Source organism: Carcharhinus amblyrhynchos, chromosome 25, assembly GCF_965287045.1.
Source record: "Carcharhinus amblyrhynchos chromosome 25, sCarAmb.v2.hapA, whole genome shotgun sequence".
Lineage (NCBI taxonomy): Eukaryota > Metazoa > Chordata > Chondrichthyes > Carcharhiniformes > Carcharhinidae > Carcharhinus > Carcharhinus amblyrhynchos.
The window spans coordinates 29,605,992-29,618,917 of record NC_137348.1 but is presented as its reverse complement, the minus strand read 5'-3'; the positions used below and the strand labels follow the sequence as shown (position 1 = coordinate 29,618,917).

The 12,926-nt window shown below is 43.4% G+C and overlaps 1 protein-coding gene across 2 annotated transcripts in view; it reads right to left on the bottom strand.

Moving 5' to 3' along the window:
* Positions 1 to 12,926, bottom strand: part of LOC145358263 (dual specificity testis-specific protein kinase 2) — a 113,734-nt gene that overhangs the window by 26,462 nt on the left and 74,346 nt on the right. For both annotated transcript variants that reach the window (XM_080212132.1, XM_080212133.1), the window contains exon 3: positions 3,557 to 3,678. In XM_080212132.1, coding sequence (XP_080068258.1) covers positions 3,557 to 3,678 — 122 coding nt within the window. The remainder of the gene's footprint in view (positions 1 to 3,556; positions 3,679 to 12,926) is intronic.

The following is a 12,926-nucleotide window of genomic DNA, read 5'->3' as shown; positions in this document are numbered from 1 at the left end:
TATTGAAAGCCAGAGAGACTGTCTCGATGATGTATTCTCAGGTATTAGAATGAAGGAAGTGGGGAGTAGGGGGATTAGTTTTCTGGTGAGGTTTTTGAGCTTTCATTACAATACATCATCATCGTGCTGCCACAGAAGACTTAAAAGTTTGGAAATGCAATTTCCAAACAATCAGAATGTGTCAGAATTGTTTGGATATATTGATTTTAAAAAGCTAACCACTTGCAAGTTAATAACTACTCCTTGTAATTCTAGATCTTAAATGTTTGAAACTAAATCCGTTGGTAAGACTATTTGATTAATTCATCAATCCTGCACTTCCAGCAGAGAACTACATGCTAAGAAATCACAGGTCAAAGAATTGACACTAAAGTCGATAGCCCAATCCTTTTCTCTTTGATAGTAGATTTGGTGAACTGACCATTACATCTTTGCTTTTAAACCATTTTACTGAAGTAGAAGGAAGTAAAATTAGCAAATGGAGTTAAGCTGTTATTTCATTGCTACAATGCCCAATGTATTTTATATTTAATCTAGAATTTTAATACGTGTGTCATGGTTTGTCAGGCCATCACACGCAGCACGGTGACACAGTGGTTAGCACTCCTGCCAGGGACCTGGGTTCAATACCTGGCTTGGATCACTTTGTGTGGAGTTTGCACTCTCTCCTCTGGGTGCTCTGATTTCCTCCCACAGTCCAAAGATGTGCAGGTTAGGTGTATTGGCCATGCTCAATTGCCCCTTAGTGTCAGGGAGACTGGCTAGGGTAAACGCATGGGGTTATGGGGATAGGGCCCGGGTGGGATTGTGGTCAGTACAGACTCAATGGGCCAAATGGCCTCCTTCTGCAATGCAGGAGTCTATAAGCTTTTTAAGCTGTTAACTTTACAATGCATATGTCAACTTGATTGTTTCATAAGAAAAATGGGCTTTTTCATTGAGATTGGAGTCTCTCAGTAAAAAGCGCCAGCTTTTTAATCTAGCAGTTGTCCACTTATTAGCATTACAAAGAAAAAGACACTTTCTACAGTCCAATGATATGCAGGTTGGTTGGCTAAATTGCCCCCTTATTGTCCCATAATGTGTAAATTAGGGGGATTGGCCAAGGTAAATGTGTTGTTTACAGGCATAGGGTGGGTGCACGGGCCTGGGTCAGATACTCTGTCAGAGAGTCGGTGCAGACTTGATAGGCCGAATGGCCTCTTCTACACTACAGGGATTCTATGACTCTCTTCACTGGGACTAAGGATTCACTGTCTTCCAACTCATAGCAGACAAAGGTCAAACTGAAACCTGTCTGAATCAGTCACGTGGAAAGCAAAACTCAGACTGACACCATTGAGAGCCAATTGGACCAGTTGAAAGAGGTACACAAGTCTGTTCAAGCTAATCAAACTCAACTACTTTTTACCCACTGTTGGTGGCACACAAATCTTGTGAGTTTGAAGGGGATTTCCACACCCCCCCCCCATTCCGCCCCGTGTTTTGCGGCATATAAGGTGACCCGCCATTGGCCGGCAGTGAGATCTTCCAGTCCCACCGCTGTTCACACCCTCCTCCACCATCTGGGAACCTGTGGCGGGGAGTTGCCGTTAGTGAGATGCGGTGATCCCGTCGGCGGGACAGGCTGGAAAATCATGCCCAATAACAATCTGTCTGATTTTACTTCCACTTTAATGAACAGGAGAATTTGAAGAGGCCAGAGCAAAACTACGCTCTATCTGTATAGTGCTTAATGCCCAGACAATAAATGGGTATAAATTAACCCTGATGTTTCCGTGTGACATTCCAACCCAGGCACTTGTTCAACTGAAACATCAAAATATATTAAAAGTTATAGGGCTAGGTTCTCAAGTTTGAAACAAAAATTGTGTCATTGAAGGAGGAATGATGGTATTGGCTCACAAATGAGAGTTTTACACCTGGAAGAGAAGTTAAAAATCAAGCCCCCCCACATGAAGTCTTTACAATTATTTCATTTCCTTTTTATTTTTAGAAACCTTTCTTCCAGGATGGATATACTTTGCAATGAAGAGCAAAGTCTTAGGAAGTTCCAAATAAGAGAAGATGCAGAGTCAAAGGTCAAAGTTATGTGTCTCCCAATCCAACTGGCAAAGAAGCCTTGCTTCTTCAGCTATTCCCCTTCACTGATTTCTAATTCCATTGCTGCTGTAAATTGCGCCTTTATGTACTTCAGATTTTATGCTCTACCATACAAGTGGCAAGTATTGAATAAATCTTGCTTAGAAGTCATCTAATTCTTAGGTCAATTAATCACAGGGCAAGAGCTAAAGGAATTTACAGTGAACTAACAGCTAATGCTCAATCCCTGCCCATAGAGCAGACCAGGCTCTGAAGACAAGCAACACCCACAGAAAATAATTGGCCTTCTCTTCCTTTATACCTTTGATGCTCTGGAGTCTGCGATGTGAGACTCGTGGCCTGAATTTTAAGGATGGTGCGTGTTTGGTGCCCAGATTCCTGAGAGTTGGCGGGGAATGCACTCTAACAGGCCTGATGCCATTTCACACTCAATTGAGCAGCAGGCCAGCCACTTAAAGGCCTTAATAAAGGCAAGGGTAGACTTCATGAATGAGGCCCTGCTTGCCCTAACCTAAAATCTGCAGGTGTGATCCTAGGAGGAATCCTGTTCATGCAATCTCATGTCAACCCCCCCATTCCCCAAAACCCACCACCATCCAAGCCTCAGAACCTACGGGGAATTGGGGAGGGGGGGGGCTGTAGAATTCTGGCTCATGTGCTGGATGGAGGATTAAGTTTCAAGTTTATATATCAATGTCACAAGTAAGCTTACATTAATGCTGTAATGTAGTTACTGTGAAAATCCCCTAGTTGCTACACTCTTTGGGTGCACTGAGGGAGAATTTAGCACGGCCAGTACACTAACCAGTACGTCTTTCAGACTGTGGGAGGAAACCAGAGCATCCATTGGAAACCCACGCAGACACAGGACGGACAGTGACCCAAGACAGGAATCTAACCCGGGTCCCTTACGTTGTGAGGCAACTATGCTAATCATTGTGCCAACATGCCACCCCATGGATTATCTGGGTATGTACAGATAGACAAACACAAAGATGTTGCAAGTATGTTAGCGTAGTTGCTCTGTTACAAGACCGGTAAATTTTGAAATTAACTTCAATACATTGTGTAATTTGTGCCCCTCAGACTGTTTTTTATCGAAATGTAACTAGTTCAATAATGTCCTTTGATGCAAAGGAATCTCTAATCTATACCCAGTGCGAGCTTCAGGTGACGATAGACTCACACTCCACTGTTAGTACTTAATACTTTCTCAAGTTGACCAACAAGCTAATAGAATACTAAGTAAAAATTGCTTTGTTCACTAAAAGAGCAATGTCAATGTCACTCACACTCTAAGAACAAACAATAGCATGAATGATTTCTAGAGTTTTGCATAGTTAATATTGTAGCAAAGGGCTGGCATTGGATTTTATAACTACCATTATTTAATGCACTCTCAATAAAGAATTATTGGAACAATTAATCAGGAATGAAAATCCCTAACTTTTACCTGACAATGTTAGGATGAGAGAGTTTCTGGAGAAGGCTGATCTCTCGTACAATGGCATCCTGGTCAACATCCTGCTTGTAAATTTTTACCACCATAACTTTATGAGTTGTATTGTGAGTCACCTGTTGAAAGAGAGGGAGAGAAAAAGAGGCTGGATTACAAAGGAAGCACCAAAACAAAAGTAGTGTTAGGTGAGGTGAGACTGACTGCTTTTGACATCAAGTGAATAAGACATCAAATAGCCCTAACAAAACTGAAGTCAATGGGAATCACGGGGGAAACACTCCGCTATTTGGAGTCATGCCTGGCTCAAAGGAAGATGGCAGTGGTGGATGAAGGTCAATTATCTCAGTTCCAGGACATCACTGCAAGAGTTCTTCAGGCGAGTGTCCTAGGCCCAATCATCCTTAGCTGCTTCATCAATGAACTTCGGTCAGAGTGGGGATGTTCACTGATGACTGCACAGTGTTCAACACTATTTATGACTTTTCAGATACATAAGAATATAAGAACATAAGAAATAGGAGCAGGAGTAGGCCATCCAGCCCTTCGAGCCTGCCCCGCCATTCAATAAGATCATGGCTGATCTGTCGCTGCTCAGTTCCACTTTCCCGCCCTCTCCCCATAACCCTTAATCCCCTCTCCTATCAAAAACCCATCAACCCGCGTCTTAAAAATATTTAGCGAGGCAGCCTCCACCACTTCAACGGGCAGAGAATTCCAGAGATTCACCACCCTTTGAGTGAAGAAGTTCCTCCTCAACTCCGTTCTAAACCGCCCCCCTTTTATCTTGAGGCTGTGCCCCCTAGTCCTACTGTCTTTTTTGAGCGGGAAGAGTCTTTCCACCTCTATCCTATCCATCCCATTCATCATCTTATACGTCTCAATGAGATCTCCCCTCATTCTTCTAAACTCTAACGAGTACAAGTCCAGTTTATTCAGCCTCTCCTCATAGCTCAACCCCCTCAACTCCGGTATCAGCCTAGTAAACCTCCTCTGCACTCCCTCCAAGGCCAAAATATCTTTGCGCAGGTGCGGCGCCCAAAACTGCACACAGTACTCCAGCTGCGGCCTCACCAATGCCCTATACAGCTGCAGCAAGACCTCCCTACTTTTATATTCAATCCCCCTCGCTATGAAGGCCAGCATCCCATTCGCCTTCCTGACCACCTGCTGCACCTGCAAGCTGGGTTTTTGCGACTCATGCACAAGGACCCCGAGGTCCCTCTGCACCGTCGCCTGCTGCAGTTTTTCGCCCCGTAAGTAATAGTCCTTCCTACCATTCTTCCTACCAAAGCAGAGTCAATGGTCAAATGCAGCACTACCTGGACAATACTCAAGCTTGGGCTGACAAGTGGCAAGCAACATTTGGGCTGTACATGTTCCAGGCAACGACCATCTCAAACAAGAGAGAATATAACACTTCCCCTTCGATATTCAATGACATTACCATCACTGAATCCCCTACTATTTGGGAATTAACATTGACCAGAAGCTGAACTGGACTAGTTATGTAAATACTGGGACTACAAGAGCAGGCCAGAGGCTTGCAATCATGTGGCAAGTAATTCACCTCCTGGTTTCCCATCACCTGCATGGCATAAGTCAGGAGTGTGATGGAATACTCCCCACTTGCCTGGATGGGTGCAGCACCAACAATACTCAAAAGTTTGGCATCATTCAGGGTAAAGCAACCTAATGATTGGCACCCCTTCCGCAAACATTTACTTCCTCCATCACTAACGAACAACAGCAGCAGTATGCAACATCTACAAGATGCACTGCAAGAATTCAGCAAGCCTCCTCAGACAGCATCTTCCAAACTCTCAACCACCACCACCATCTAGAAGGACAACAGCAACAGATACATGGGAGCGCCACCACCTGGGAAGTTCTCCACCAAGTCGCTCACCATTTTGACTGAAAAGTATCATCATTCCTTCATTGACACTGTGTCAAAATCCTGAAACTCCCTCTCTAATAGCACTGTGGACATACTACACTACACGCACTGCAACAGTTTAAGGCGGCACTCATTTGCAATCCAGAGATTCAGGGTAATATTTTGGGTACCTCTGTTCAAATCCTCCCATGACAGATGGAGAAATTTGAATTCAGCAAAAATCTGGAATGACAAGTCTAATGAAGACCATGAAACCACTGTCAAGTATCGTGAAAATCCATCTGATATAATAATGTCCTTTAGGGAAGAAGATCTGCTGTCTTTACCTGGGCTGAGCTACATGTGACTCCAGACCCACAGCAATATGGTTGACTCTTAAGTGGTCTAGTGGGGACGGGCAATAAATGATGGCCTTGTCAGTGATGCCCACATGCCATGTAAGAATAAAAAAAGGTGCACATTCAGGTGAGAAAACATTAAATTTAGGTCTCAATTGGCATCTAATCCCTACATGTCAGAATGAATATAGGGTCAAGTAGTCACAGCTGCAGTGCAGAAGCAGCATGCACTCGACAAATGTTCACGTTTCCTTCATGGTATCCAGGACACATGTTTGCACTCAGGACTTAAGTGCAAGATATCTTGGCATTTCAGCAAATTACCTCTAAGCTTCAGAGACTCATAGATTCACCAGTCCTATATACTTATGTAATGGTAACTAAACATGAATGTGTATTATGAATGGTTACACTTTTTTGGAAGAGGGGAAATTATCCTTAAAAAGAAAGCGATGTTGTTATTATGCCTTTAAGGAATAGCAGCATGGCATCACTCAAAGGGAAGTGTGGCATGTGATCCAATATTAGCTTTGCTTTTCTTTTGAGCAGAGCACATGCATGCATGTATGCTTGTGCACATGCACACAGCTCTGTTGTTGATGTCTTCAAGGTTTACACCTATGTATATTTGTTTTCATGTGGCTCATCTTAAATAAATGAAGCCACAACATGTTTACCCAATCCCTTATGAGCAGCTTTTTTTATTCAGTCATTTGATTTGTTATTGTTACATGTAGTGGGATACAGAGAAAAGTATTGTTTCTTGCATGCTATACAGGCAAAATATACTGTTCATAGAGTACATAGGGGAGAAGGAAAGGAGAGGGTGCAGAATATAGTGTTACAGTCATAGCTAGGGTGAAGAGAAGATCAGCTTATTATACGGTAGGTCCATGTCAGCAGGGAAAAGCTGTTCTTCGCTTGTTACGTGATCTCAGACTTTTATATCTTTTTCCCGATGGAAGTAGGTGGAACAGAGTACGTCCAGGATGCGTGGGGTCCTTGATTATGCTGGCTGCTTTTCCAAGGCAGCGGAAAGTATAGACAGAGTCAATGGATGAGAGGCTGGTTTGCGTGATGGACTGAGCTACATGCACAACTCTTTGTAGTTTCTTGTGGTCTTGGGCAGAGCCGGATCCATATCAAGCTGTGATTCATCCAGAAACGATGCTTTTTATGGTGCATCTGTGGAAAATTGGTGGGATTCGTAGTGGACGTCCCGAATTTCTTTAATCTCCTGAGAAAGTAGAGGTGTTGATGGGCTTTCTTAATTATAGAGTCAGTGTTGAGAGACTAAGGCAGGTTGTTGGTGATCTGGGCACCTAAAAACTTGTAGCACTCGACCATTTCTACTTCATCACCATTGAGAGTGGGGCATGTCCTCCATTTGGAAGGGCATGTCCTCCATTTACAGGATGTGGCCATTGCTGGCTGGGCCAACATTTGTTGCCCATCCCTAACTGCCCTCTATTTCAGAAGGCAGTTGAGAGTGAACCACACTGATGTGGATCTGGAGTTTTGTGTAGGCCAGACCAGGTAAGGACGGCAGATTTCTTTTATTAAAAGACATTAGTGAACCAGATGAATTTTTTCCAACAATCAACAATGGTTTCATGGGCATCATTAGATTTTTAATTCCAGATTTTTTATTAAAATCAAATATTACAATGTACCATGGTGGGATTTAGAACCCAGGTCTTACCCAGGGTCTCTGGGTTACTAATCTAGTGACAATAACACTGCGCGCACAGCATTCTCTCCGTTGGTGGATTTACATCATTATAACAACATGACAGGCACCACTCCCTCTCAGCCTAAATCCACATTTTAGAATCCACTGAAACATTTTTGATGCTGGTGAAATAAAGTCAACTTTTATAAGATCACGGTGCTCTTAAACTCTTTATCAAATGTTATATCTTGTTCGTGACTCATAGATCTCACATAGGGAACTGCAATGTTGTTTTGTAGTGTTTCCCAGGTAGCAGACAGTAATCCTGAGAATAGCATTCCAAGTCCTGAGGCATATCTCACACATTTCATTCACTGCAACTCAAACACTGAGTTTCTGAGGCAGCAACCATTCCATCGCTGCTTCTAAAATTGCTGCCAACATCTAGAAACATAGAAACTAGAAGTAGGTGTAGGGCCATTCGGCCCTTCAAACCTGCTCCGCCATTCATTTTGATCATGACTGATCATCAAATCTGCACTATTAATAATCTGCAAAGCTAGTCAATTTCAGGTTTACCTTGTGAAATGTGAAAGTATTATATCTGAGTAACAGCAACAGCTACAGTACCAAAGACACACATGCAGAATGTCTATCCCTTGCAGCTATGAGTGCAAAACTCTTAAGCTCTGAATAATTAATAAAATAGTAAGAGAGACGACCTGAGCATTCTCTTGTATGCCTGAATCCAGTGTGGTAGTTTAGTTATCACGCTACTGGACTAATAAACCAAAGGGCTGAACAAATGATCAAGAGGCTTGGGTTCAAATCCCACCACAGCAACTACAAAATTTAAATACAGTTAATTAAATAAATTTGTAATTAAAAATTTGTATCAGTAGTGGTGACCACAAATGATCACACTGTTAAAAATGCCTTTGCAGTTCTTTAATTCCCTCTAGGGCATGAACTCCCTGCTCTGCAAATAGCCCACCATCTCAAAAGCAATTAGGAATGGGCTGTGATAATCCACTTCCCATGGAATGGTCAAAAGACTGGAACAGAAAGTTCTACTACTGTCTGTTCAGAGTTGCATAACCAGTTTTATTTTTTAGACTTAGAAATATTTCCATGCTGAGATTAAGACCAACTATCCACTGTCGTAAACGCTTCAGGCTCTGATTTTACAGCAACTGAAGACCAGTTTTTCTCCAGAGTGCAAAGTGTTTCAAGGGATTATTTTCTGACATAAGAATGAAACCTATTTCCATGCAATTTTCCATCATGGTCAGTCAAATATGTTGTTTTTTTTTCTACATTCTACAAAAAGTTCTGTTTTTCAGCATGCAAAACGATATAGATTTACGCAATAAAAACAGAAGAAGCTGAAACTCAGCAGGTCTAGCAGCATCTGTGGAGAGAAACACAGAGTTAATGGGCACGGTTTTACAGCCTCGCTCGTCCTGAAACTGTAAAATCCCAACCAAGGTCAACACACCATCACATTGTCTGCCCCTTGCCTGCTCCGATTCCCGTGGCAGGCGGGGCAGTAAAATTACAGTCAATGTTTCAAGACGATATGACTCTTCTAAACAACTAGTTTAGGAAATGGATTTCAATCCAGACTTCCACTGTACTCTGCAATATTGGCCTCTTTACAGGAACACAATACTTACATATGGCTCCATCTGAAGTAGCAAATTCTTTCTGCTGGGGAGAGGTAGCAATAGATCTGCCAGCAAGACCAGCAGATTTATGAACCATAAGGTTTAATCTCTCTCTTCAGGCTTCCTATATGGTATATCAGCCTCATTAGATGATATCTATGTTTCTGAGTCACAAGGTTCCAGGTTCAAATCCCACCTCAAGTGCACCAATCAAGATTGACACTCCAGTGCACTACGGAGGGAGTACTACACTGTCAGAGACACCATCTATCAAATAAGACATTAAACCGAGACACTTCTATCATTATGGGTGGATGTAAATGATCCCATGGCACTAACTTTGAAGAAGCAACAGGAAGTTATCCTTGATGTCTGGTCAAATATTTATTCCTCGATTAATGTCACTTAAGACAGCCTCTCTAGCCACATTGCTACTTTTGAGAGCTTGCTGTATGCAAATTAGCTGCTGTATTTTGTACATTGGAACAAGAATTAAAATTCGGGAAGCATTTTGTTGGCTATAAAGTAATGTGAGATGTCCGAAGTTTGTGTGCAACATTACATGAATACAAGCCTTTTTGTGATGATTTAAGGAAAGGATAATCATTCATAGAATCACAGAATCCTTACAGTGCAGAATAAGGCCATTCAGCCCATTGAGTCTGCATGACCACAATCCCAACCAGGCTCTATTTACCCTGCTATTCTCCCTGACACTAGGGTCAATTTAGCATGGCCAATCAACCTAACCTGCACATCTTTGGACTGTGGGAGGAAACTGTAGCACCCAGAGGAAACCCACGCAGACACGGTGAGAATGTGCAAACTCCACACAGTGATTATTGTCCCAGATAATTGATAAGCCATCGAGGATCAGAGTCCTGTGGTCTGTGCCTGCCAGATTAGGACCAGACGCAAACTGGATTTGAAAATCGAGGTTCTGGAGGTTGAATCCTGATCCCGACACCTCCAGGACAGCCTAAACTTTCAAAGGGCCAGCAGCAGGAAAGGAATGGGAAATCTCCTGGCACCCAATTACCAGGCCATATAAGTCCCTTAAGGAGCATGTTAAAGGGGTTTGTGAAGTCAGGAGTGTAACCACTCACATAGCTATACAAAATGCTTGAGAAACTCAACAAGCCTGACAGCATCTGTGGTGAGATAATACAGCCAACGTTTTGAGTCTGCTTGACCCTTCGTCAGAGCTCCACAGCATCCAGAAAAACTCTGACAAAGGGTCATCTAGACTCGAAACTTTGGATCTATTCTCTCCCCACAGATGCTGTCAGACCTTTTGAGTTTCTCCAGAATTTTCTGATTTTGTCTCAGACTCCAGCATCCGCAGTATTTTGCCTTTATCAAAGAACAAATAACAAAGCAAAGTACAGCACAGGAACAGGCCCTTCGGCCCTCCAAGCCCGTGCCAATCATGATTGCCCTAACTAAACTAAAATAAACCTTCTGCCTTTACTCGGTCTATATCCCTCTATTCCCTCTCTATTCATGTACCCATCCAGATGCCTCTTAAATGCCTTTCGGCACCCGCCACTCTCTGCATGAAAGATCTCCCCTGCACATCTCCCTTAAACTTTCCCACTTTCACCTTGAACCTGTGCCCCCTTGTAATTGACACTTCCACCTTTGGAAAAAGCCTCTGACTATCGACCCTGAGTATGCTTCTCATAATTTTGTAGATCTCTATTCTGTGTCCCTTAAGCCTTCGTTATTCCAGTGAAAACAATCCTAGTTTATTCAATCTCTCCTTCTGGCCAACACCCTCGAGACCAGGCAACATCCTGGTCCATCTTCTTTGCCCTCTCTCCAAAGCATCCACATCTTTCTGATAGTGTGTGACCAAAGCTGCATGCAAAACTCCAAACGTGCCCTACCCAAGGTTTTATACAGCTACAATATAATTTCCCAACTCTTGTACTCAATGTCCTATTGTGCGTTTTTCACTCTTTAGTTTGGCAAGCCTAAATATTCTCGTGCTACACAGTTCACCCAAACCACTCTTCCCGTGAATGGTTTTCACAGTTGCAGATTCAATTGAACTAATTTAGTCTCTGCAAATTTTCACCTTGCCTCAAAGGGGAATTGTGAAAAATTCTGACTGAATATCCAGCAGTATGCATCTTAAGTGTGTTTCATTTGCTATTGTCCATAAGTGGCCTAAGAAGCAAGGGCCCTGATCATGTTTGTGGTTGTAATGAAGCAAAATTGGCTGTGTTCACTGTCATAACTCCTCTGAAGTGGAGCAACCTCTGGAGGCCTTGCAGCTGCAGCTAAAAGCAGAAATCCAGATGCTGCTGTCAATGATTCTAGCCTCCTCCATGGGGTATGCTGTTCAGGTCCACCCAAATTCAATGCCGAAACAATGAACTGATCAAGTCCTCCATTTGTTTCACTGTATCGGAGATCTTATAGCCAGTATGGATTATACTGGTGTCAAAAGCACAGGATTCAATTACTGTTCTGATTGGCGTGGATTCAGGACCTCCTTCTTGCCCTGACCATAGTGGAGTTTGTGGCACTTTGACTCAGACCTGCCTGCTGGTGGTGAACTGTACGAGAAGGACGGCATGGTGGCACAGTGGTTAGCACTGCTGCCTCACAACACCAGGGACCCGGGCTCAATTCTGATGTTGAGTTACTGTGCAGAGTTTGCACGTTCTCCATGTTTGCGTGTGTTTCCTCCGGGTATTTTGGTTTCCTCCTACAGTCCAAAGATGTGCAGGTTAGGTGGGCTGCCCATACTAAATTGCCCCTTATTGTTTCAAGATGTAAATATTAGGGGGATTAGTGTGGTAAATAGGTAGGGTTATGAGACAGGGCCTGAGTGGGATGCTCTGTTGGAGAGTCGGTGCAGACTTGATGGGCCAAATGGCCTCCTTCTGCACCGTAGGGATTCCATGAAGAAGTTTCACTGTAAAAGTAATAATTTGCTGAATGAGGTGTAACTGGGTTCAGGACAGCATTCTAACTTCACAATTACTGCTGAACAATCTCACTGGCTCTGAATGAGTAATCTTATGTATGTTGAAAATCAAATTTTTCCGTTATGACTTTAGGCCGAATTGCCAACTCTTGCTTCTAATTTCTATGTTTCTATTCATCTGATCGCTGAGACCACAAAGAAGCAGGGCTGGCACGGTGCTTAGCACTGCAACCTCATAGCGCCAGGGAGCTGGGTTCAATTCCCGACTTGGGTCACTCTGACTGTCTGGAGACTGCACATTCTCCCTGTGTCTGCATGGGTTTCCTCCAGGTGCTCCGGTTTTCTCCCACAGTCTAAAAGCCATGCCAGTTAGGTGCATTGACCATGCTAAATTCTCCCTCCGTGTACCCGAACAGGCGCCAGAGTGTGGCGGCTGGGGAATTTCCACAGTAACTTCATTGCAGTGCGAACGTAAGCCTACCTGTGACATAAGAACATAAGAACATAAGAAATAGGAGCAGGAGTAGGCCATCTAGCCCTTCGAGCCTGCCCCGCCATTCAATAAGATCATGGCTGATCTGTTGTGGCTCAGTTCCACTTTTCCGCCCTCTCCCCATAACCCTTAATCCCCTCTCTTATCAAGAACCCATCAACCCGTATCGCTTCTTAAAAATATTTAGCGAGGCAGCCTCCACCACTTCAACGGGCAGAGAATTCCAGAGATTCACCACCCTTTGAGTGAAGAAGTTCCTCCTCAACTCCGTTCTAAACCGCCTCCCCTTTATCTTGAGGCTGTGCCCCCTAGTCCTACTGTCTTTTTTGAGCGGGAAGAGTCTCTCCACCTCTATCCTA